General features: G+C 43.6%; 1 protein-coding gene across 1 annotated transcript; it reads right to left on the bottom strand.

Moving 5' to 3' along the window:
• Positions 1-8,956: 8,956 nt before the first annotated feature.
• LOC138969388 (vacuolar protein sorting-associated protein 37A-like) lies at positions 8,957-25,374 on the bottom strand. The gene is made up of 11 exons (XM_070342176.1): positions 25,172-25,374; positions 22,076-22,150; positions 18,305-18,425; positions 17,066-17,151; positions 16,485-16,641; positions 15,559-15,635; positions 15,196-15,323; positions 14,988-15,046; positions 14,283-14,445; positions 13,846-13,895; positions 8,957-13,615 (listed from the first exon to the last, which is right to left on the bottom strand). The coding sequence occupies exons 1-11, from the start codon at positions 25,267-25,269 to the stop codon at positions 13,544-13,546; spliced, it is 1,086 nt and encodes a 361-aa protein (XP_070198277.1). The 5' UTR covers positions 25,270-25,374; the 3' UTR covers positions 8,957-13,543.
• Between the last annotated feature and the right edge of the window lie 16 nt (positions 25,375-25,390).

Here is a 25,390-nt window from a genome sequence, read left to right as displayed (position 1 = left end):
GGCACCCCCGACCGGACCGGACCATTTCTTTTCTGATCAGACCCGATGGGTCCCTGTTCAGTCTATAAATGGCGGGGGTTCGTTGGCTGGACTGACCCAACAGTCGCAGGGTTTTTGTTGTTCTCTCCCTTCGGCTGCTGGAGACGTTTCGTCTTTGGGGCAGGGGTCTTCGCGGCCTCTTGCTTCAGTGGGCGTTTCGTCACAGCCTACTTCATCACTTTCGGCTCCTCCCCCTCAAGCTTCCTACACTCCTGCTGTTGAGGAGTTGTCGGGAAGTGAAGAGGAGAGTGAGTCAGAGGACGATGGGGAGGAGGATCAGGGTCGCCCTGAGGTTAACACTGATCCCCTACCCTTGCCGGTTTCTGATGGAACTTCCGAAGCTATGCTTCGTACTTTCCAACAGTACATGACAGACATCACGCGGCGTCTTGACGCCACGGATGCCTCTCTTAAGCGTCTGTCGTCTAGTGTTCCCAACCCTTCGGTTGACACACAGGACGTGGAGTCTGAGGACGAGAGGCAGGAGGCTCTCCCTCGCACAGCTAGAAGGACGTTTGAACAGTTTCAGGACGTCCTTCCCTCCGACGCCCTCTCGTCCTTGGAGTCCGCTTCGGCCCGGGCGCGGGAGGCACACGCCGCGTCTGCCGGCGGCTCGTTTTATGAACGATCCGGCCGCCAGCAATTCGCGTTCCACCCTAGTCTTAGTGCCACGGTGGAAGCGGCAGCACATCGCCTGAGGAGTACAGATTCACGTGCGAACGCGACCTATGTTCCTCGGGAGGACGCGGATTCAGTGCCGTGCTTTCCTTCGGGAGGCGCACCTCCACTGTTTCCTCGTGTCCAATCTGTTTCGTCCCTCCCTTTTCCCTTTGACTCTCGAACTCTCCCTTTCCAGACTTCGAGTGTTCAGGGTGGGGCTGACGGTGATGTGTTCGTTGGGGAGGTGCCTTCGGTCAAGAAGGTGGAACTGAGCTCTGCTTCGTTCCACAATCTTGAGGCCACCGTTTCTTCCATTGTCGAGGCCCAATCACAGGCCTTGACATGGATGAGCACGCTGTCCACACTGTTGGACCCTCCCGATCGGGCAGAGTCCGATTCCACTCGGGTCCTTGACACGGTTCGAGTGGATCGGGCTTTGCATGCCGTGCGATCGTGCGTGACGACGGCGGCAGAATTGGCCATTGGAACACGGGTCCACTTGTTGGCCCTGTTCCGTGATCATTTTCTGGCTACTTCTTTAGTGCCTCCGGATATGAGGAAGAGTCTGAGGAACACGTTTCCTCAGCCTTCTTCCCTTTTTCATCCGGGCACTGTCCGTTCTGTGGTGGAGTCCACACGCCAGAGGAACACTGATTCTCTGATGGTTGGCCTCGCTGCTTCGGCGACGTCGGCGGGGAGTAAGAGAAGTGCTACAGTCACCTCCAGCTCCCAGCCTCAGAAGAAGAAGAAGAAGAAGCCAGTTTCACTGCCTCCTTCTTCCTCCTCTCAGGCTCCTGTCGCGTTCCCCCCTGCGGCCCCGGCTTCTCGTGCTCCCAAGCGCAAGAAGAAGGGTGCTCAGACAGGTAAGGGTAAGCAGCACCACCAGGGGGGTGGTCGCAAGCCTGCGCCTGCCCGCCAGCAGAATTTTCAGTGAGTCCCGGCCCTACGTTGACGCCCCCTCAAGTTGCCCCTCTTTCGTCCGTCGGTTCCCTTTTTCGGGCCCGCGACATGTGGGGCAGACTGGTCTCCAACCAGTTTATCTTGAGGGTGGTGGGGTCGGGGTTTTCTCTACCGCTGTCGTCACAACCTCCATTGTCCGCTCTACCTTTGACGTTCCCCCCTCCTCGAGACCCTGCCAGATGGCAGGCTCTTCAAGACGAGGTGAACTCGTTGGTCGAGAAGAAGGCTGTCTACCCCCTTTCTCAGCCTTCTCCGGGGTTCTACTCCCGCCTGTTCACCGTCCCCAAAAAGGACGGCAGGTTCAGGCCGGTGTTGGACCTCTCCACCTTGAACTTGTACCTTCGCAGGTGCAAGTTCAAGATGGAAACCCCTTCGTCGGTCCGGTTGGCCATCCGGCCAAACGATTGGGCCACGTCTGTGGACCTCCAGGATGCTTACTTCCACATCCTGGTGGCCCCGGGGTACCGACATCTGCTCCGGTTTGTTTGGGAGGGCACAGTGTTCGAGTTTCGGGCCCTCCCATTCGGCCTGTCCTTGGCCCCGCTGATTTTTACAAAGGTGGTCAAGGAGCTGGCGGTGTTGGTCAGAGCTCAGGGTGTGCGTCTGCGTCAATATTTGGACGATTGGCTCACCCTGGCCCAGTCTCGCGATCAATGCCTCCAACACACCCGGCAGGTCCTGGAACGGACCCATGCTTTGGGGTTCCAGATACAGTGGCACAAGTCGGACCTCGTGCCAGCCCAGCAGTTTTGCTACTTGGGGATGGCGTTCGACACAGTGCTTTACACTGTGTCTCCCTCCCCGGACAGAATCCTCTCCCTGAGGCGAAAGATCCTCTCCATTCAGGCTTGCCGCGCTGTTCCTCACAGACGGCTGGCGGAACTGTTGGGTTCCATGGAGTCTGTCGCTCTGCTGCTGCCCCTTGCAAGGCTACACAAACGTCCCCTGCAACGGGCAGTAGCAGATCGGACTTCCAGGCCTCTCGATTACACCGAGTTGGTCCAGATCGGGCCTTGGTTTCACGAGGCTGTAGTCCAATGGCTGGACCCGATCTGGCTCAACTCTGCGGTGCCTATCCAACCGAGACGGCCGTCTCTCTTCCTGTACACCGACGCTTCTACGCGGGGTTGGGGGGCCCACCTGGACCTGCACGAGGCCCAGGGGGTCTGGACCCAGGAGGAGTCCCTCCTACACATCAACTTTCTAGAGTTGGAGGCGGTTCGTCGGGCTCTGCTGGAGTTTCGCCTCCTGATTCGGGATCAGGATGTGTTGGTCCACGGGGACAACACCACATGCCTAGCTTACCTTCGCCACCAGGGGGGCACCAATTCTCGGTCCCTCTCCCTGTTAGCGGAGGAGATTCTGCTCTGGTGCCAGACCAATCAGGTCCGGATGTCAGTCCAATTCGTTCCGGGGAAACTGAACGCCCTGGCCGACATTCTCAGTCGGGGCGATCAGGTTCTCCCCACAGAATGGACCATCGCTCACAACGTTCTACGGCGTCTGTGGGCAAGGTGGGACCGTCCTCTGATCGATCTGTTCGCAACTCGATTCAGCGCTCGGCTTCCCAGGTACGTCAGCCCCTTTCGAGACACGAATGCGTTCCACGTGGACGCATTCACTCTCTCGTGGAGGCTCCTCGATGCTTACGCCTATCCCCCGACATCTCTGATTCCGAGGGTACTGGCAAAGTATCTGCAGGAACGGCCAAGACTGATTTTGGTCGCGCCTTACTGGCCAACAGCTCCGTGGTTTCCAGATCTTCGCGGTCTCACCCACGTAGACCCTCTACCTCTGAATCTGGACGGGGGAAGTCTGCTCCAGCCTCGATCAGGCCTCCCTCATCCACGTCCAGAGAGTCTGTGCTTGACCGCATGGCTCTTGTGCGCTCCAAACTGCTTGCACTAGGATTGCACAAGAGTTCAGTAGAGTTTTCCTTGAACGCTAAGAGGCGATCAACTAATCAGCTCTATGACTTACGCTGGAGAGCTTGGGCCTCCTTCGCCTTGTCCAAGGGGATAAAGCCGCTTTATCCCTCAACACAGGACTTGGCCAACTTCCTGGTGGAAGTGTATCAAAAGAAGAGTCTTTCTTCTAAGACTCTTCTTGGATACAAATCTGCCATCACTTCCACGATTGCGGCTGCTACTGGTCGCAGACCTGAACACTTGATCAGTTCCTCCCTCATTGCTAATGTCCTTTCGGGTATTAGCAATGCAGCGGTGTCTAAACCTCGGGTTTCATTTCCCAAGTGGGATGTCTTCCTGGTTCTCAAACTCCTGCGTAGCAAGGAGTTTGAACCCCTGGCAGGCATTAGTATCAAGTTCCTGACTTTTAAGACTGTGTTCCTCATCGCTTTAGCCACTTGCCGTAGACTCAGTGGTATTCAAGCTTTGAGTGGCCTGGAATTTGACATTGAGTTCACCACACATCAGGTGACGTTGGCTTTCCTACCAGACTTTCGAGCCAAGAATCAGAATGCCTCGGAGTTGTCCAAACCAGTAGTCATTCAAGCCTTGGCTCCCACTCTTGAACATGATGACCCTGATCGCTTCCTCTGCCCAGTACGTGCCCTTAGAGTGTACCTGGATAGAACACGTAGCTTTCGGTCTTCTAAGCGGTCACTGTTTGTCTCGCTTAATCCGAAGTACCAATCGGATATTTCTAGACAAACTTTAGCTCGTTGGCTGACCTTGCTTATCAAACAGGCTTATGTTCATGCTCAAGTGGATGTGGTCCCTGACATCAGGGCACACGAGATTCGGGCTATCGGCTCCTCGTTGGCGCACGTGCGGGGTGCCTCGCTCCAAAGCATAATGGCGGTCGCGTTCTGGAAGACTCCAGCCACGTTTATTAACCACTATATGCGAGACTTTTCCAGTCTCAGGCTTGACCAGTCGTATGGCATTGCCAAAGCAGTGGTTGCCAGCATGGTCACGTCAGTCTAAGGTATTTTTCTTGGGTATATTTTCTTTTACGGTAGTACTGTTCGAAAATTGCCTGGGTATCTTAATCCTTGGATTTAAGTGATTTTGATTAAGGAGTTTAATACTCTACATATCACCCTCACACCACTCTGGTATTCTGTGCAAGAATAGTACTGTCGAGGTAAGTGTTATATTGACTGTAAGGCTTCTTTTTAAGCCTACTGTCTATATGATACTTACCGAGACAGTACTATTAGAGTTTCCCTCCCGCCTCCCCTCTTGATATGTTATGGGCTTTTTGAGGGTCTGCAGCTCATAAAGAAAGAGGACGCGCCACCTACATCCTGTAAGGGGGAAGCACTCAGACAGTGCTTGGGATCCACGGTGGCGCATGGTTATGGGAGATAATTGTACCCACGCAGCGTTTTGTCCAATTTTTTCGGCCTATAATAGATAATGTGCAAGAATAGTACTGTCTCGGTAAGTATCATATAGACAGTAGGCTTAAAAAGAAGCCTTACAGTTGACATCAGACTTACTGGCTGACTCCATTGCACACCCTAGCTCAAGGTCAATGAGGACAATATGTTTGTTGTCTTCATTACAGTGATCGCCTGACTCACTGGTCAAGGCACTGTAGCTTATCTCCCCACCCCTCCCAGCTCAGGTTCAAGACAGAATGACCCCAGTACTTAACCAGTGGCTAGTCTACGTCTGGATGCTGGATGTCTTTTCTTCTGTCCTGGTCCTCTTTGTTCTCATCAGTCATCTGCTAGCTTCACCCCCTCCCCCCTCTCTTCTCATCCCCTAAACCCTAGCCCCCCCTTACCCCCCCCCCCCCTCGTACCCCTATCCCTTTCACTGTCATCATTAGACTGTTTAGCTTCCAATACTGCTGAACTGATAATCATTTTACTTTATATTTGACAGATTATAGCCTGTGGAAGCATTGGCTTGCTACAACTTTGTTAGCGCCAACAGTCAAATTTTACTGATTGTACAAAACTGAAATATTTTGACAGCATATATATAAGACACATCCTTTAAACAGTATTTTATTCGTAAACAGGCACATGATAATATAACAACATCATTAAGAAGGAGCACAACAAGTTTAAAACTTATGGTAAGTGCTCACATAAACATTCCTGAAATTTCATGGCGGATTATGATCAATGCGACACATTTTTTGAAAAAAGAGATGACAAAAAAAAAAAAAAAAAAAAAAAAATATATATATATATATAAGACACATGATTATCAGCATTTCATATTTACATGCTTCTTGTGCATTGTACTTTGTGTATATATGTCGTTCTTTTCTCACGCCAGCATTCTGTTTCCTTTTGAATCCAAATTTGTGTTAATGAAAGGAGCACCGTGAACCAAAGGATGGAATTAATCCTGATGCGCATAAATCAAAAGATGAAGAATAATGTGAATGATATTGTTGTGATGCGTTATTGCCATTTGTGCTGCTGCTGAACATATTTTCCTGACACTTTTACACTACACTGACTGGCTATACTGCTGTGCGTTGTGTGATGAAAAACATGTGTTTTTGCAAAGTGCTGTGTAACGCCTGATTAGTATTTTATGCAATGCAAAATGCTGTGAAACACAAAAATTGAAGTATGTTTTTTTTGCTTGTTGATTTTTTTGTTTGCATTTCCTTGCATGTGTACATGAATGAGTAAATCAGGAAAGTGTCAGAGAAACATAAAACGTCTCATTGAGTAGGCTGAAAGCAAGTCAGTCTACATGTGTTGTGTGTTACATGTAGTACCGTTTTGTGACTTGGTACAGTGTGTGGTGTGACAGATGAGTGGATGAGATGAGTGCATGCTGTAAGTGTGCGGGAATGCATTTTGTTGTTTGTTTACTTTCATTATTAGTGTTGCCATGTTTGGTGTGATATATATATATATACGTGTATGTTGTACAGCATTGTGTATTTCTTACATACAGTATTTTACTGTTGTCCATATGCATTTCTGATTGAAGTATTTGTGGTGTAATTGTGAGCATTGAGGTTTTTTGTACACAGAGTATTTATATGTGATATTGAGACTGTCCAGACCGGTACAGCATTGTTTGATGCGTCCTTTTTAAAATAAGAAATCTGTGATAACATTACTGTGCAGGAAGTTAGAAGATTCCAATTTTGACCAGAAAGTGTGTGTTTGGTGTGTGTGTGTGTGTGTGTGTGTGTGTCCTTCAGCTTTCATATCAGAGAAATGCCTGTGTACCCCCCGCGGGTTAGGGGGAAGAATTTACCCGATGCTCCCCAGCATGTCGTAAGAGGCGACTAACGGATTCTGTTTCTCCTTTTACCCTTGTTAAGTGTTTCTTGTATAGAATATAGTCAATGTTTGTACAGATTTTAGTCAAGCAGTATGTAAGAAATGTTAAGTCCTTTGTACTGGAAACTTGCATTCTCCCAGTAAGGTAATATATTGTACTACGTTGCAAGCCCCTGGAGCAAATTTTTGATTAGTGCTTTTGTGAACAAGAAACAATTGACAAGTGGCTCTATCCCATCTCCCCCCTTCCCCCGTCGCGATATAACCTTCGTGGTTGAAAACGACGTTAAACACCAAATAAAGAAAGAAAGACATGCCTGTGTGCCAACAAGAAGGAAAGAGGAACAATTGGTGGATGGGTTGTTCACCAGAGCTGGGCACCATTTTGTGACATGCATTTTCAGTCCTTAATGATTATAACGTATATTAAATGGCAACTAGAATGTATTCTCTTTTCTTTTTTAAGTTAGATGATACAGACATGCAACAACAAAAACATAGTATATCTTCTTTTGTTTCAATTGTTAGTGTTCAAATCCATGTCACAACTTTTGGTTTCTATGTTACAAAGTTGACATACTTTGAAACCATTTTAATTAACTGAACGTAGACAAACAAAATGTGCAAGTATTTCTAATTATTTTTCTGCAGGCCAAGGATAAATATGGAACCAGTATTTATTATTGAAGTCAACTTGTATGGTTAACATGTCTGGTAAGTAAAGAAATGTCAACTTCGTAACATGGTTTCCCCTGGTACACAGATCTGGAGAATAACCCAGATAGAGAGGGATATGAGGCAGCAAACACGACTTTGCTCACAATAGGTCAATAGCTGTGTCTTAGCAGTGAAGGGTAATGAAAACAAGCATTTAACATTTAGTGTGTATTTTTTTCAGTGTATTTTGTGGTGTTCTACTGCTGCAAGAAATGTGTAAGTGGTAGCTCATTATGCTCATTTACTATGCCATAGCTAGTCTCACGGTGAATTTCAGGCTACAGGCTGCTACCAAATCAGTTGATTTTACATGTTGTTTGTCTTTGGTCAAAGGGTGTAAGCATATTGTAATGTAAATTGTGAATCTACAGCACTTGTTCAACGTGTTGGTATCCACTCACAGTGTAATGTGTTGGTAGCAACACAGGATACTGTGATGGAGACTAACGAGTCCCAGTTGTATCATTTTCTTGTATTCAGACTTTTTTTTCTTTCTTTTTTTTAGAAATAGAAATCTACAAGCAGAATTTGCTGTGAGATGCTTTTTGGTGGACGGGATTTGTTTTCCTTATGTACTGTGTTGTGGTGGAACCTGCTGAAAAAAGTTTGTGTGATTTATTCTTTTGATAAAGCAGTATATGTGGTTGGCTTATTTACAATGCAGTATGTATGTTTTATTTACAAATGCATTACTTATTAATATTACAGACAGTGCTGACACCTGGTGTTGGTCACATAATTTATTCTTTGAGTGTTGGACTGGTTTGCTCACTATGCATCATGATTTGTGGCTGTTACTGTTTGGTGTGCTGAATAGCAAAATATACCAACATGAAAACAACACTTTGGTCTGGTGTTCTGTCTAGTTTGTGCTTCAGTATCGGTTGAACGATGAAACTATTGTGCCAGTACAGTGTCAGTGGAACCTCTCCTTCAACTCATTGTCTCCCAGGTACGAATATATCCGTACCCACTCTCATATGGCTCTATCTGACCAGGTACGAATATATCCGCTCAGACTGTTAGCTTCAGTCGCTTCCTGTAACGTCCATCTAACGCCTGCATTTCAGCGTGTTGATACACAGTTACTACACAGTTACAACAATTCTGAGTGACTTGCTGCAGCACAGCTGGTCTCAGCTAAAAAAAAACACTTGCTCAACATAGCTGGGGTACCACCAGAAATCACAAATTCAGGTCTTAAAATGGGGATAAATTTACACAGGTGAATTGGGGGGCCTTGAAAGGGGTTCCACTGTACTAGTAACACTAGCTACAGTATCAGAAAGACCAGGACAGTGGTCTCTCTTCTGTAAAAAAAAAACACACATGCAAAACAAAAGTCATCTGTTATGCTTCATTTCAAGATCTTTAATTGGCACCTGTGCATGTCGGTAACTGTACTACAGACAGGTAAGTATAAGTCTGCCACACAGATCAGGTCATCACAACACCATTCATAAAACTCACAGTAATTTTCACGTCCACTCTGTGTGTACAGAACGTAAGACATACTGATACAGAAGAAAACGATACAGATAAAAGAATACTGAACTGTTCCTGACTAAAAGTGTAATAGCCAATGAGATAGCCGTCTGCATGTCACACAAAAATGTAAACCCCATTACATTCCATATGCATACAACAACCAATCTGGCATAAACTGAGTGCCTTCTACCATGATTTCACCAAGTCAACAGTGCACTTTCACTAGCTTTCAGAAAAAGTGACACAAGATCTGTGCAGATCTTGCGTGATTGTCGCCATAAAAGCCTACTATCTAACCAATAAGCTGAAGTTAAAGGCAGACGGAAAATTGTCAAACTTGCAACAGCCACTACACATAACATGCAATCTTCATACTGCTCTTCAAGACAAGACTTTCTTAAAACGAACTCCACGTGAACATTAAGAAGAAATCAATAAAGAAAAAGCTCGCTTGGAGATAACTTTAACATTTAACAAGCAGCAAAAAACAGCGTATCAAGATAAAAAAATAAAAAAGCCACATCTGGTTCTGCACCACATATATATATATATATGTATTTCACACGTAAACTTAACATCTACACATATATGCACCACTCACAATATAAACAAATGAAGGTTGATTTTGTTTTTATTTTTGTGTTGCTCTTGTCATCGAGTCTGTGGTATCTTGCGCTGTTTTGAACGAATACTGTTCAGATTCTCACTGCTATTGAATAAATTATTTGACTAAATGCCCAGATCCTCATTAACAACCTGCATTGTACACTCAAACATGAAAGACCATCTCAAAGATTCACAACTCTTACTTTGTGGTGTACAAAGACAACACACAGATCATAAATAACAGGGTAAATCACTGAAGTAACCGCAGAACAGAAAAAATAAAATGGAGGGCAGACCATCGTGGCACAGTTTCACACTCTTTGACTAGACTACAAATTAAAAAGAGAAATAACAATCCATGAAAAAGCATGCTTGACTTGCTTTTCACAAAAAACCCACGTTCAAACAAAGCAAAACGAAAAGCAAAACCCATCTTGTCAGGTAACTGATGCTAGGAAACATTGGGCACATATATATACACATGTACCACTGACCAGTGTGTAACAAATCTAACGCTCACACTGAACGTAAATTTAGAGCTGGTTTTAAATGTTACATAGCTCATTAAAAACCAACAACGACAGCCTTATGTACAACCCACCCCTTCCTCTTACGACCTTCTTCTTCTTCTTCGTTCATGGGCTTAGACTCCCACGTTCACCCATGTTTTTAGCACGAGTGGATTTTTACGTGTATGACCGTTTTTTACCCCGCCATTCAGGCAGCATACGCCGATTTCGGGGGAGGCATGCTGGGTATATTCGTGTTTCTATAACCTACCGAACTCTGACATGGGTTACAGCATCTTTTCTGTGCGCACTTGGTCGTGTGCTTGCGTGTACACACGAAGGGGGTTAAGTCACTAGCAGGTCTGCACATAAGTTGACCTGGGAGATCGGAAAAATCTCCACTCTTAACCCACCAGGCGGAAGCGACCGGGATTCGAACTCACAACCTCCCGATTAGGAGGCCGATGTCTTACCACCACGCCCGTCCCTCTTACGACCAAAATGAACTCTATAGTTATCTCTTCATGTGCTGTAGGTGCGCATATCCCAACACCCTTCACCAACTAGAAATACTTTATGTAAACAAAAATGCATCATTACTGGCACTCACAACTACAAGCAGGACATCTTTCTTGGCCTGTAGGAATCAGTAAAGATGTAAATTGTGGAATGTTGAGTACAGTGGACAAATTATACAATAATCAACGTGTGCCTGCATCATCATCTCTTGATTGTTGAAGAACTCGAGATAAATCTTACTCCTTACAAATTTTGATAACATGGCTTTTCTTTTCTCGTTTAATTTTGTTGTCACTTTGAAGAACAGAAACTGCTCTGGATTAGTAACAAGCAGTAAGCACTGAACTGTAACTTGTGATGACAGTAACTAGACCACAACTCACACAGCTTGGTCATCAAGAAAGAAAACTCCAGAAAACATGAACAAGAAAGGCAAGCCCAGGAAACACAGGCATGTCAACAGGACAAGGCAGTGGTAAGAAACAGCAAACAAGACAACACACAGCTCAGCACACCACGGCTTCACAGGCAGTTCATACACCATTTCATTTCCATTACATTATTACAGTGGAACCCCCCTTTTAAGACCCAAAAATGTGAGAAAACTAGATCTTAAAATGGGAGGAGTCTTAAAATGGGAGGAGTCTTAAAATGGGAGGAGTCTTAAAATGGGAGGAGTCTTAAAATGGAGATAAATTTACAGAGGCTACGAACAGAACCTCTGGAAAAGTAAGGTCTTAACTTGGGGGGTCTTACAAGGGGGGGTCACTGTATTCCATTGCTGGACAATGTTGGGTTGCTCCTTCCCAACAGTATGCTAGCAGCAACAAGAGTCGTGCTACACAGGTGTATGTATGTGTATTGTAATCAGACATCTCATTTTTGGGGCAGAATGAAGCTATTTTTCATGCCACAGAGTTGACAAGGGGGTGGGACGTAGATACAGTCTCTAAGTCTGCACATAAAACTGACCTGTGAACCCGTGTGATAATCACATAAAGATCAATAATCGAGCACTCCACCAACTGAGCTACCACATCACACACTTGCCACACAAGGCAATAGACAGCACCGTACATGACACGTAAGACACCACAAGGCAATCGACACAACACAGGCAGTTCACACACAATACGACACACAACACAGGCAGTTCACACACTATACCACAAACAACACAGGCAGTTCATACACTATACCACACACAACACAGGCAGTTCACACACTATACCACACACAACACAGGCAGTTCACACACTATACCACACACAACACAGGCAGTTCACACACTATACCACACACAACACAGGCAGTTCACACACTATACCACACACAACACAGGCAGTTCACACACTATACCACACACAACACAGGCAGTTCACACACTATACCACACACAACACAGGCAGTTCACACACTATACCACACACAACACAGGCAGTTCCTGCACCACACCACACAACAATGCAACAGACAGCACAGCCCTTGACAGGCAGTTTTTACGCCGCACCACACAGTCACGTTTCACATGGCATACCATACACTCACAATTACAGTACTTCCCACTTTCATGTCCGGTTCATGCATAACATAAGAAAAAGGATAATGATTAGATTATATATAGTCCTGTGAGGTTACCCTTATGAAAATTCGGACCCATACATATTCATTTTGAGACTTCACTGACAAAGCAAATCAATGATGTTCGGAAATAACTGTCAAGATTTTTAAGTGTTGTGGCAGAGTTATGCCCCAAAACAGCAAGGCAAGCATGTCGAAGCGGCAACACGCTGCTGACCAGCTAAGACTCGTCATCGCGGCGAACAACTAACGTTGATGTACATATGTTATGCAGTGTGTGTTCAATATAATACCTTTTTCTATCAAAATTATGCCTAACTCTGCCACGTCGCTTGAAAATCCTGACAGTTATTTCCGGAAAACGTCTTTTGTCACAGCAGAAGTGTCACTCCACACAACAGTACATGACATACAACCCTGCAATGCTACATGACACAGGCTGACGTCTATCACAACAACGACCTCTGTTGTTGTTACTTACGGTATACCTTTTCTCAACAGCAAAACATTTGATGCTATTTCTGTTTCATGACTAGATTATGCAGTGCAATGCTACAGAGCTCAACAACTGGTAGTCCACACATCTTACGCATTCCACGATGGCCGAATAGGGCCAGCTTTATGGTTTAGTCTTTAGACAAATCTCCAGAATGAAGCGTTTGGTTTTAACTTTGTAATGTACGTATGTGTGTGTTTCTTTTGTTTTTATGCTTGATTACACTTCACACAACACTCTCATGAGTACAGTACTACACTGCATCCTGCAGTCATGCTGCAGCAACTAGCAGTACATCTTGAACACTGGAGATAGCATCCCGTGGACCCAGTGTAGAAAACAGAACAGTAGATCCTGTAGACTTGATGCAGTATCCTATAAACAAGTCACTGCATCTACCAGGATACATACTGCAGACAAGAGCAACCAACCCGAGGACCTGTTGTAACAACTGGAACACAATCCTTTACATTGATGAACCATCCTGCAGAAAATATAACTCTCCAACACACTGCATCCTGCAGACTTGATGTAGAATCCCATGGAGGTAACACAGCAATACACACCACAGCCTCATATAGCATTGTGTAGAAATGTAGCAGCTTGTTCAATGGATCCTGCTGATTTCATATAGCATCCTGTACAAATGATGTTTCCCCAAGAGGTGATGAGTCCAGTAAACACGATCCAGTGGCCAGGATGCTGCGGTTCGGGCAATGGATTTGAGGTTGGCGGAGATCAGTACTGGTCCCCCTGAGACATGATGATGTGAGACAGCTTCTCTTCCTTGGCCTTGCGCATGTGACACAACTGTAACACACAAAACACAGAGCTACATCACCACACTGACTTAATGCCAGACGACCGTAACACACAATACACAGAGCTACATCACCACACTGACTTAATGCCAGACGACCGTAACACGCATGTTAACCCTAGCTTTCAATCAGAACATTTCGAGTGAGACAACCAACTTTCCCATATAGTCTGCACAACATACACAAATCGTTTTTGTTTAGTTCTAGTGTGGTTCTCACCTTTCTTTTCTCCAGGAACTGTTGAATGAAATCCTCCATGTCCAGTTTTTCTGTGTTACAAAACAAAAATACAGACAATATCAAATCCTGTGCACGTCAAACAATCAGTAGGCACATAGACAGACAGACAGACAGACAGACAGACAGACAGACAGACAGACAGACCCTCTAACACAAGTTTTCATGAACACACACACACACACGCATGCACACAGAGAATACGAACAGAAAAAGGCACAAACATTCCTTCATAATATTCTTGGGATTCTTCTCTGCATGAAAACATACACATACACACACACATACAAACACACCCACAACACACACACTCTCACAAATACCCCCCCCCCCCCACACACACACAGAAGCAAACACACTCACTCTCACAAATGCACCCCCCCCACACACACACACACATACACACAGAAGCAACATACTGTTGAGAAAGTCCTCCATGATGTGCTCGGACTCCTCCTCTGCCTGCAGGATGGCCACCTTGAGGTTGGTCTGGATGTGTGACGGCCGGTACTGCTCGGACAACCCCAGGTGTCTCTCACAGTCCCCCTCAAACCCTCGCCGCAGCTCATCGTACAGGGCCATCTGCAGCATAAACAGCGTCCATGTTAACACACTCATTGCAACTATGCAGCTACCCTTATTCTTTTTACAGCGAGGAAGTGACTCATTTATTTTACAGCCAAGAAGAAATGCAAATGCTCATACAACTCACCTTTTGTTATATAATATATTCAAAATGAATCAATTCAAAAACAAAATATTTGCAGCTCTAACTTCACAAAATAATGTTAAAAAAACTGATGATTTCCTTCTTACTGCCTCAAACTTGACCTGTATCAATGAATTTAGTTATCCAATCCTGAAAATATTCCACAGATATCAACTGTAATTCATTTTACAACAAAAAGCAGGTCTTAATCATTTCACAACAAAAATAAGCAATTCTTATTCATGTCACAAGATAAGAAATTGAACAATCATTTGGGCCATTCATTTCACACGCCGAGACATTTGACTTATGAACAAAGTGGCAAGGAATTGTTGTTTTATCAAATGATTAAAACTGACAGCTACAGCATACACAGTGCAAAAAAACAAAAAAACAAAAAATGAGTATGACTCACCTTTTCTGCTATTTCCTCCTTCATATCTTTGATTTTTGGTTTTTGTGCTAAGTTGCTGCCTGCAAAACAACAACCAATCCATTCTATAAAACACATCTGAGAACATTTTCCATCAAATAACAAAATATTGAAAACAAAATATTCTAACATGCCATTTATTAAAAGTAAAACACAAACACACACACACACACTAGCACAAGTAACTCACGGGCAAGAAAGACACATTTCTCAGAGAGTGCTTCTCGTTTCTCAGCGAAGGACTTGAGTTCTGGCAAACCCTGCACCATCTCTAACAGCTGGTCCTCGTTCTCTATCAGCTCCTGTAGCTCCATTAGCCTGCAACAACAACATCACCATCATCAGAGAGAGTGGTAGGGAGGGAGGGAGGGAGGGAGAGAGAGAGAGAGAGAGAGAGAGAGAGAGGGAGAGAGAGAGGGAGAGAGAGAAAGAGAGAGAGATAGATTTAGAAACAGAGAAACAGTGTTGAAGGAGCTTACTGATTTACAAAATAATCTAAAATCAAAAAATTAAAAACACACACACACAAAAACACACTGTCATGCATACTCACTTTTTCTCTTTCAGTTGTGGAAACGACTTCATGACGTTTGGCATGGTGAAGTCAGGAAAGCCATTGTCTAATGCCCCCTGCAAAACCATAATGCATCATGGCGCTTTGTTCTCTAGTACAACATATTCATACACTGTAACTTCATAACAGCTTACAGGGCATATAAATTGTCCCTCAGTCATTACTTTGTGCTAAAAGAACCAACTTGCTGGCACCAGACAAAGAAAAGAAAAAATGGCAGACATAATTTGGAGTTCTGTGACTAAGTATCACAGTTAATTGTCAATAAAGAAAAAATAAAATAGAGGGTTTGGGAGGGAGGGGATGGGAGGGAGGGGGTGGGAGGGGATGGGAGGGAGGGTCACCTTTACAACTTTTAAGATGTGTACAAACAAGATCGATGTAGAAAAGCATCATTTCTCAACTTGGAGTGACTGTGAATAAAATAGTAAGAATCAACTCAGTGTGTTCATGATCTGTATTATAAATGTTTGTCTGTCTGTCCACGTAACAGACCGCTGGGTCGAACAACAGTAAATGTAACGTTTTGTTTTGTCATAAATTAAACGTTCAGATAACCTACCATTCTTGTTCTTTTGAATATAATACTCCCAAACCATAAGCTCCGTTGCTGAATGGGTTCCAATCCTAACAGCAGTCAGTCAAACACATGGACAGACAGAGGAACAGACAGACAGACAACCATGGGTATACACACAAGGCCACAAAAAAAAATAGTCTGTTTACGGTAACCCGACCGACCCTATTTTTTTCACGCGACCCTAGACTTTTTTTTGGCATTTGGGGGAAAAAAAAAATAGAAAAAAAAAAATAGAAAAAAAAATCCTGACCTACCGACCCTATTTTTTTGGCCTATGTTACCGTAAACAGACCTTTTTTTTTTTTGGCCCAATCATTCAGCATACCTCAGCACTACCGTTGGGCAGAGACGCTGACTGTTGGCGTGGTGGGACAGGCGGAGCGTTGCTCAAACCGAAAGGGTAGAGTTCAGATCCAGGATTAACGTAGCTTGGAGGCGAGTAGCCTGGCGGGGGGCCCAGTGGATAGGACGGTGCTGCAGCACTGAAGTGAGAAGTGTTTTATGTATAGAGATTCACCCTGTCACAATGATAAACTATTCATAATATATGCAAAGTTATTCTTCCTTCAGCACTTTGCAGCAAGTACTGTTAATTATGCTGCGATTCAAACTGTCACAATGCCAAACTTTTCACAATGTATACAAAGTTATTCTTTAGCATTTTTTTAAATAAATATTGTTGAACATGGTTGGATTCAAACTGTTACATTATAGAACAAGTGTTTTTGAGAATGTTCATGTAAACTGCGTGTTTGTTTGTGTGTGTTTGTTTGCGTGTGTGTGCGTTGGTATGTTTGTGTGTGAACATGTGTGCGCATGTGAACAAGTGTGTGTGTGTGAATATGTGTGTGTGTGTGAATATGTGTGTGTGTGTGAATATGTGTGCAGACACAGAGAACTACTGACAACGGCATGAGAGGCACAGGCGGATTTTTCTTGAACTCGTCCAGAATGCTCTGCACGGCCTGCCCCAGGTCACTGTGCATGGAGAACTGCACACATAAACGGCACATGCAGCATGCTTCATAACAAGGTCACATTCAACAATCATCATCGGTATGAAATGGTTGTCCCTCACTAATTGACATGCACACACTCACTGCACTACTGAGTGGTACCTTGTTTAAACGGGTCATATGAGATGCCAAGGATCTATGTGTGTGCTAATACTATGTATGTGTGACGGCTCTGCTTTATACACACTGTTGTACAGAACACCACTACACTGTTAGGTCCTATTCATACACAGTAACACAGGTGGTCCTATTCATACTGACATTAATAATATTATACAACTTGATAAAAAAAATTGCACCAGAGCCAAAGAACTTCAGACAGAATGTGATACCCTTTACGGTAGTTATCAAATATGTATTGCACAATCAACCAGATACAGCACAAAAAAATGATAAAAAAAAAAAAATAATATCAGAGCAGTTGAAAAAGTGTAATATTTATGCACAATTCTGGAATGAGTGAAACCCCGGCTTAAAGTTTAAACTAAAATAGTCTTTCGGATGAGACGAAAAACCGAGGTCCCTTCGTGTACACTACATTGGGGTGTGCACGTTAAAGATCCCACGATTGACAAAAGGGTCTTTCCTGGCAAAATTGTATAGGCATAGATAAAAATGTCCACCAAAATACCCGTGTGACTTGGAATAATAGGCCGTGAAAAGTAGGATATGCGCCGAAATGGCTGCGATCTGCTGGCCGATGTGAATGCGTGACGTATTGTGTAAAAAAATTCCATCTCACACGGCATAAATAAATCCCTGCGCCTTGAATATGTGCGCGATATAAATTGCATAAAAATAAAAATAAAAAAATAAATCCCTGCGCGTAGAACTGTACCCACGGAATACGCGCGATATAAGCCTCATATTGATTGATTGATAAACTAACCCCACCCCCCACCCTGTAATACAGACCTTATATACAGTGCTAGCACTCATACATACTAAGATAACAACACTCACACGTGGACACAGAATTATATATATTTGACGATAATGGCACATAATATGCATGCATTATATACTAATGCACAGTAATTAACACGCACAAATCTTCAAAACTGATTTCCTACATTGATCTATGCAATCAGCAAGCAGTTTGACAATGGAGAACATAATTGCAACTCACATTGTTAATACTTGGACAGCCAGTGACCCGCATCTGTGGGGCCGGATCGACCCATGGGTGTGTGACGGCCGGTGACACGGTGATGATGGGCCGTTCTTGTGGAAACTGAGCTGTCAGCGCTCTGCAACACCATGTCAATCATCACATAAACGCTGCTCACATCTACTTCATATCATAGCCAAACCACTGTACAGTAAAACCACCCTTTTAACTTCATATCATAGCCAAACCACTGTACAGTGAAACCACCCTTTTAACTTCATATCATAGCCAAACCACTGTACAGTGAAACCACCCTTTTAACTTAATTTAAGACCTCAAAAAATGTGAGAAAATCAGGTCTTAAAAAGAAGGGAATCTTAAAATAGGGGTAAATTTACAGAGGCTATGAACAGAAAATCGTAAAGAATCAAGGTCTTAAAAAGGGGGAAGTCTTAAAGGGGGGAGGGGGGGGGGGGGTTTCTACTGTGGTGTAAAGTAGGGGAGTCAGTAAAAGAGGCAAGAATCACAATGACAGCATGTCTGGAAATGACAAGGTTTCCTTACTACAGTAAAACCCTCATTTTAAGACCACCGCGGGCGGGGATGTAGCTCAGTCGGTAGCGCGCTGGATTTGTATCCAGTTGGCCGCTGTCAGCGTGAGTTCGTCCCCACGTTCGGCGAGAGATTTATTTCTCAAAGTCAACTTTGTGTGCAGACTCTCCTCGGTGTCCGAACACCCCCGTGTGTACACGCAAGCACAAGACCAAGTGCGCACGAAAAAGATCCTGTAATCCATGTCAGAGTTCGGTGGGTTATAGAAACACGAAAATACTCAGCATGCTTCCTTCAAAAACGGCGTATGGCTGCCTAAATGGCGGGGTAAAAAACGGTCATACACGTAGAATTACACTGGTGCAAAAAACACGAGTGTACGTGGGAGTTTCAAGCCCATGAACGCAGAAGAAGAAGAAGAAGAAGACCACCACAAATGTGAGAAAATCAGGCGGTAAAACTACTAACAGGAGAAGGATGGGCTTAAAGTTAAAATGGAGGTAACTTTAAAGAAATTATGAACAGAAAATCTAGGAAAGCAGAGTCTTGAAAAGGAACTGGGAAGTGTTCAAAGTTAAATGGGGGAGGGGCTGGAGGGCAGGTTTATATAGAGACTCCACTGTACAGATCTTATCGAGCTGTGATCAGTTTTAGCCACCATCAGCTTTCAATCACTGTAAATTAATAATCAAATACAGTGGAACCCCCCTTTTAAGACCCCCTCCTTTTTTAGACCTTGTTTTCTCAGACTTTCTTTTCATAACCTCTGTAAAATTACAATTTTTAAGACTCCCTCCTTTTTAAGACCTGATTTTCTTAGATTTGTGAAGGTCTTAAAAGGGGGGTTCCACTGTAACTCGAAGCCATCCATTCCTTATCAAGGTCATGGTTTTGTAGCAATGCAAAGTGAGCATTGTCATCATGACTCTCTCACGGAGCACGGCCTGTCACTATCAGTGGTGTTTACTGTGCAAACATACTGCACAGGGACCGCAGGGGGTTTGCTGGAACAGTACAAACAGCAGGCCTTCACAGTGCTGCTGTGTACACAGTACACTATCTTGTAGGTTTTGTTATTTATACAGGTTTCTGCAGCAGCACACACCCACTGCAATCATTCACTGGGCTCTGCCACCTTTCAGCACATCACTTTCACACCGCCCTTAAAATGAATAGTCTCTGCAGTGCCTAGACACCGCTAGTGCTACATTTCACATTGCCATTGTAATGTGTAAGCTCTGCAGTCACTTTGCACTGCTACAGCAGGACATGTCCACACACTGCTTTAACATTGCTTGTCACTGTGATAGCGGTGTCACATTTCACATTGCCATTGTAATGTGTAAGCTCTGCAGTCACTTTGCACTGCTACAGCAGGACATGTCCACACACTGCTTTAACATTGCTTGTCACTGTGATATCTGTTGCCTCAGTGAAATACTGGCTGTGCCCAAAGAGTCAGTTTCTCCCATTAAATTGTCCCGTCTGGTCACAAACCTGTCACACTGTTTTCATCTTATCGTCCTCAGATTTCTGCACTGACTAAGTTAGCTGACTAAGCTGAACACCAATGTTTTTTTTAGTTTTTTTTTTTTTTAGCTAAGTACTATCTTAGAAGTGGAGTGTGTTAAACTGATGAACAAAAATGTTTCTCCTCACAGGGACTTTTTCTCCTGAACCTGTTTTAAAATATAACAATTGTATGAATATTTGTATAATTTCACCAGGCACTATGGTCAGCGAATAGTTCTAGTTGCCTCAAAGTGCAAAAAATCAATATATTCTTACGTTCATCTTAAAGGCACAGTCCTTCCTGTGAAAAGAACGTCTCACCATCTCAGATCTGGGGCGGGGATATAGCTCAGTTGGTAGTGCGCTGGATTTGTATTCAGTTGGCCGCTGTCAGCGTGAGTTCGATCCCAGGTTCGGCAGAAATTTATTTCACAGAGTCAACTTTGTGTGCAGACTCTCATCGGTGTCCGAACTCCCCCCCGTGTACACTACATTGGGTGTGCACGTTAAAGATCCCATGATTGACAAAAGGGTCTTTCCTGGCAAAATTGCTTAGGCACAGTTAATAATTGTCTACCTATACCCGTGTGGCTTGGAATAATAGGCCGTGAAAGGTAAATATGCGCCGAGATGGCTGCAATCTACTGGCCTTATATAAAATTCCATCTCACACGGCATCATTGCAGAGCGCCTAGAACTGTACCCACGGAATACGCGCGATATAAGCCTCATATTGATTGATTGATTGATCTCCCCAGGCTGTTACATGGTATATGAACATCACTGTACTTGGACGCATACTAAAAATCAACATCCTGTGCAGAGTAAGATTTTTTTGGAATGAATCAATTGAATAAAAAGTCACTAAATGTCAGTGAAGAAATTAACCCGTCACAAACCGGCACGGTTGGCCTAGTGGTAAGGCGTCCGCCCCGAGATCGGGAGGTCGTGGGTTCGAACCCCGGCCGAGTCATACCTAAGACTTTAAAATTGGCAATCTAGTGGCTGCTCCGCCTGGCGTCTGGCATTATGGGGTTAGTGCTAGGACTGGTTGGTCCGGTGTCAGAATAATGTGACTGGGTGAGACATGAAGCCTGTGCTGCGACTTCTGTCTTGTGTGTGGCGCACGTTATATGTCAAAGCAGCACCGCCCTGATATGGCCCTTCGTGGTCGGCTGGGCGTTAAGCAAACAAACAAACAAACAAACAAACAAACAAACCCGTCACAAATTTCCCACTCTGCACGGAGAGCACTCAGACTGTTGATTTTGTGTATGTTTCCAAGTGGAGGGATGATCTTATACTTTGTTTAATTAAAAACCTGGGCAGATCTGAGAGGGTAAGCTGAATTGTTTGCACAGGAAGGGCTGTGTCTTTTACACCCAAAACCTTGATGGGATGATGATGGTGTTCCTGCTAAGGCCACACACACAAAAAATACGGTATCCCGACCGACCCTATTTTTTCGCGCGACCCTAGACTTTTTTTTGGCATTTGGGAAAAAAAGAAAAAGAAAAATATGTTTAAAAAAAAAATTAAATAAAAAAGTCTTTGTTTTTTGGCAATATAACTTAAAAATATGTTTAAAAAAAATTAAAAAAATAAAAATCCCGACCCACCGACCCTATTTTTTGGGCCTATGTTACCGTAAAGAGACTTTTTTGTGTTTTGTTGCCTAATGCTATAACATCGTAATAAAGACTAAGAAACTAAGAAGACACTTACATAACAAGAGTAATGTTGGTGGATCCAACCCGTGTAACCACTCTGTACTCAACATCTCGTAGAATCTCGATGGCACTGGATAGAAAGTAAACAGTCATCACCATTTACAGTACATCATACAATATCACATTATACATTCCGCCAACTTCAATATATATTCAAAATATGGAGTATGATGGATGGTGTGGGGCTTCATAACTTCAGATTCAGTTTAGTTATCTCCCATCCATGTTTACATATATATCCCATGACCTCCCTTCTTTGTCTAGAATGTACTCTAGGTATATTTCTTTTATTTCCATTGTTCTCTTGTTTCATCTATGATGTAACTATTGCACTCTTATAACAAATAAACAAGTCGCGTAAGGCGAAAATACAATATTTAGTCAAGTAGCTGTCGAACTCACAGAATGAAACTGAACGCAGCAAGACCGTATACTCGTAGCATCGTCACTCCACCGCCCGTGGCAAAGGCAGTGCCCGTGGAATTGACAAGAAGAGCGGGGTATTCGTTGCGCTGAGAAGGGTAGCACGCTTTTCTGTACCTCTCTTCGTTTTAACTTTCTGAGCGTGTTTTTAATCCAAACATATCATATCTATATATTTTTGGAATCAGGAACCGACAAGGAATAAGATGAAAGTGTTTTTAAATTGATTTCGAAAAAAAAATTTTGATAATAATTTTTATATATTTAATTTTCAGAGCTTGTTTTTAATCCGAATATAACATATTTATATGTTTTTGGAATCAGCAAATGATGGAGAATAAGATAAACGTAAATTTGGATCGTTTTATACATTTTTATCTTTTTTTACAATTTTCAGATTTTTAATGACCAAAGTCATTAATTAATTTTTAAGCCACCACGCTGAAATGCAATACCGAACCCCGGGCTTCGTCGAAGATTACTTGACCAAAATTTGAACCAATTTGGTTGAAAAATGAGGGCGTGACAGTGCCGCCTCAACTTTCACGAAAAGCCGGATATGACGTCATCAAAGACATTTATCAAAAAAATGAAAAAAACGTTCGGGGATTTCATACCCAGGAACTCTCATGTCAAATTTCATAAAGATCGGTCCAGTAGTTTAGTCTGAATCGCTCTACACACACACACACACACACGCACGCACACACACGCACGCACATACACCACGACCCTCGTTTCGATTCCCCCTCGATGTTAAAATATTTAGTCAAAACTTGACTAAATATAAAAAAGAGGATAAATAAGGATGCACGGAATACATCATAGCTGGCTCTACTTTCTGTCGTCCTTGACATTCCAAAATGCACATGTACCTATAGACCGGATGTGCAAGGGGTAACCACGCTTTTGAGAACTTGCGCGAGAGTCGTTCAATGTTATAGCTGAGTTTTAGTCTCGACTTGTCGAGACTATTATTGTAGCGTCATAGATTTCATGACGTCTGTCGTCCATCGCGTCATATTAAGGGGACGTAATCTGTTATGTTTCCTTCTATTCGCTGTTCTATTTCTCTCTTGTGATCAACATGACAAGCCGTATGTGTTTGAGTGTGTGCGCTCGTGCTCTCAACTAAAACAGAAGTCAAACTAGCAATCGTTAAAAACCCAGTCCGTCCGACCAGCACTGTTATGTTCAGGCTATGCTCATGTGAAGTTACAGCGTGCCCGGTACACACGCCCTTATCAGTACATCATCGACTACGATTGTTCTCTGAACAAGCTGTTTAATGCATTTTGCGAGTATTTCTAGCTCTTCTGCCGTGCAGTAGGCCCTATAGACGATGAAGGTGTCCAAGATCTCAGGAGATGCGTGTGTAACCACTAGGTATTGTAACCACTAGGTATTCAGTCAAATCCGTGTAAGAGGCTTTCAACTGACGGGGACAACCAAGCCACCATTATGCACCGACTTGACATAGATCAACAGACGTGCCTTTAGAATAAGGTATGTGCAGAGGTGCCTCATCTTGATGTTTCCGTCACACTTTGTCTTTTAGATCTTCATGGAATATACAGGTTACAACACTCGTGATTTTTTATATGGCTTGTATTTCAGTCAAGACCCAGCGGGAATATCAAAGGGACTCACTCGCCAGAGGCTCGTGAGTCCCTTGATATTCATCCGCTGGGTCTTGACTGAAATACAAGCCATATAAAAAAACACTCGTGTTGTAACCTCGATGTAATGCCACTCCAATAACATGCACATGATTTATAACAGTGATCGAACTGGTCAAACTATTTTGTTCTTCTGATACCAAAAAAGAGTAAAAATGAATGCAATAAAAACCAGATTAGTTTAACATTTGTCAACAGGCAGTCTACACTTACTCAGTTATCTATGCATGTCTCTGACGCAGGCTCTAAAGCAGTAAATGTTATGAATAAAAACAAATGCATTTTAAGTACATGAAAGCTCATTTGACAATTTTACATGGTGATATTTTAAAACGAAGAGCAACCTTGTTGCTAGCAATCACCAAAATAAGGTAAAAAATGCTAAAATGGCTAGACAACAGTCATGTTTGTACACTTTATCATAAACTGATAAAGGCCAATAGGTCGAAGTTCTTGTGAACGTTTCAGTTTGTCCTGAATTAAATGTTCCAATTAACCTTAAATTTAGAATTGATGGTTTTGATTCTTGATTTTGGAACATTAACACTAGCAGTCTCTCTGTTTCGGATGTCATCAAAATACGACCTGGATTGCCAAATCGTAACAGACTTCTTTTTGAACTCCGTGCAATGCCACCTTTTGACTTTCTTTGTGTGTGTGCATCACGATTGGAATGGTCAACCACTGATCAACTCAAAATAAGTAATCCAACACTACCGAAGCCTTGAAGCTGAAACTGAAAGCTATCACTTATCAATCACGTATCAGTATCACTATCAGTCTTAAAAAGAAGCTTCATAGTTTCTTGCTAACTGTTCTGTCATAAAGTCGACTTGCTCTCAGTCTGTGGCAAAACTATGCGACGCTGCGACGACTGCACAGCCCTGAAACCAAATAAAATTACTATCTGTCATACAGGTCTAAAGAGAGGGACCGTAAAGAAAGGATAGTCAAGACTCAAGACTGGTCACTGGATGACAAAAACAAACCTGACTTTACGGAGACTCTCGATCTGTTTTGTCTTCTGGATCTGCAAGTTTGTCGCCGATGGCCCTTTGGCCTTGTTGCCACCAAAAAGTTTGTGCATCTTGTTAGTTCTATGTCATCACCGATGTGAGAGGACGACGACAGCTCGGGTGTTTTCTGAGTCATCCACCCTACGGCCTCTCTACTTTTCCTTGATCACGTTCGAGGAAATGACCCGGAAG

The sequence above is a fragment of the Littorina saxatilis genome, linkage group LG6 (assembly GCF_037325665.1).
Source record: "Littorina saxatilis isolate snail1 linkage group LG6, US_GU_Lsax_2.0, whole genome shotgun sequence".
Lineage (NCBI taxonomy): Eukaryota > Metazoa > Mollusca > Gastropoda > Littorinimorpha > Littorinidae > Littorina > Littorina saxatilis.
Note: the sequence above shows the minus strand (reverse complement) of the source record. Positions and strands in the feature narration are given on the sequence as shown.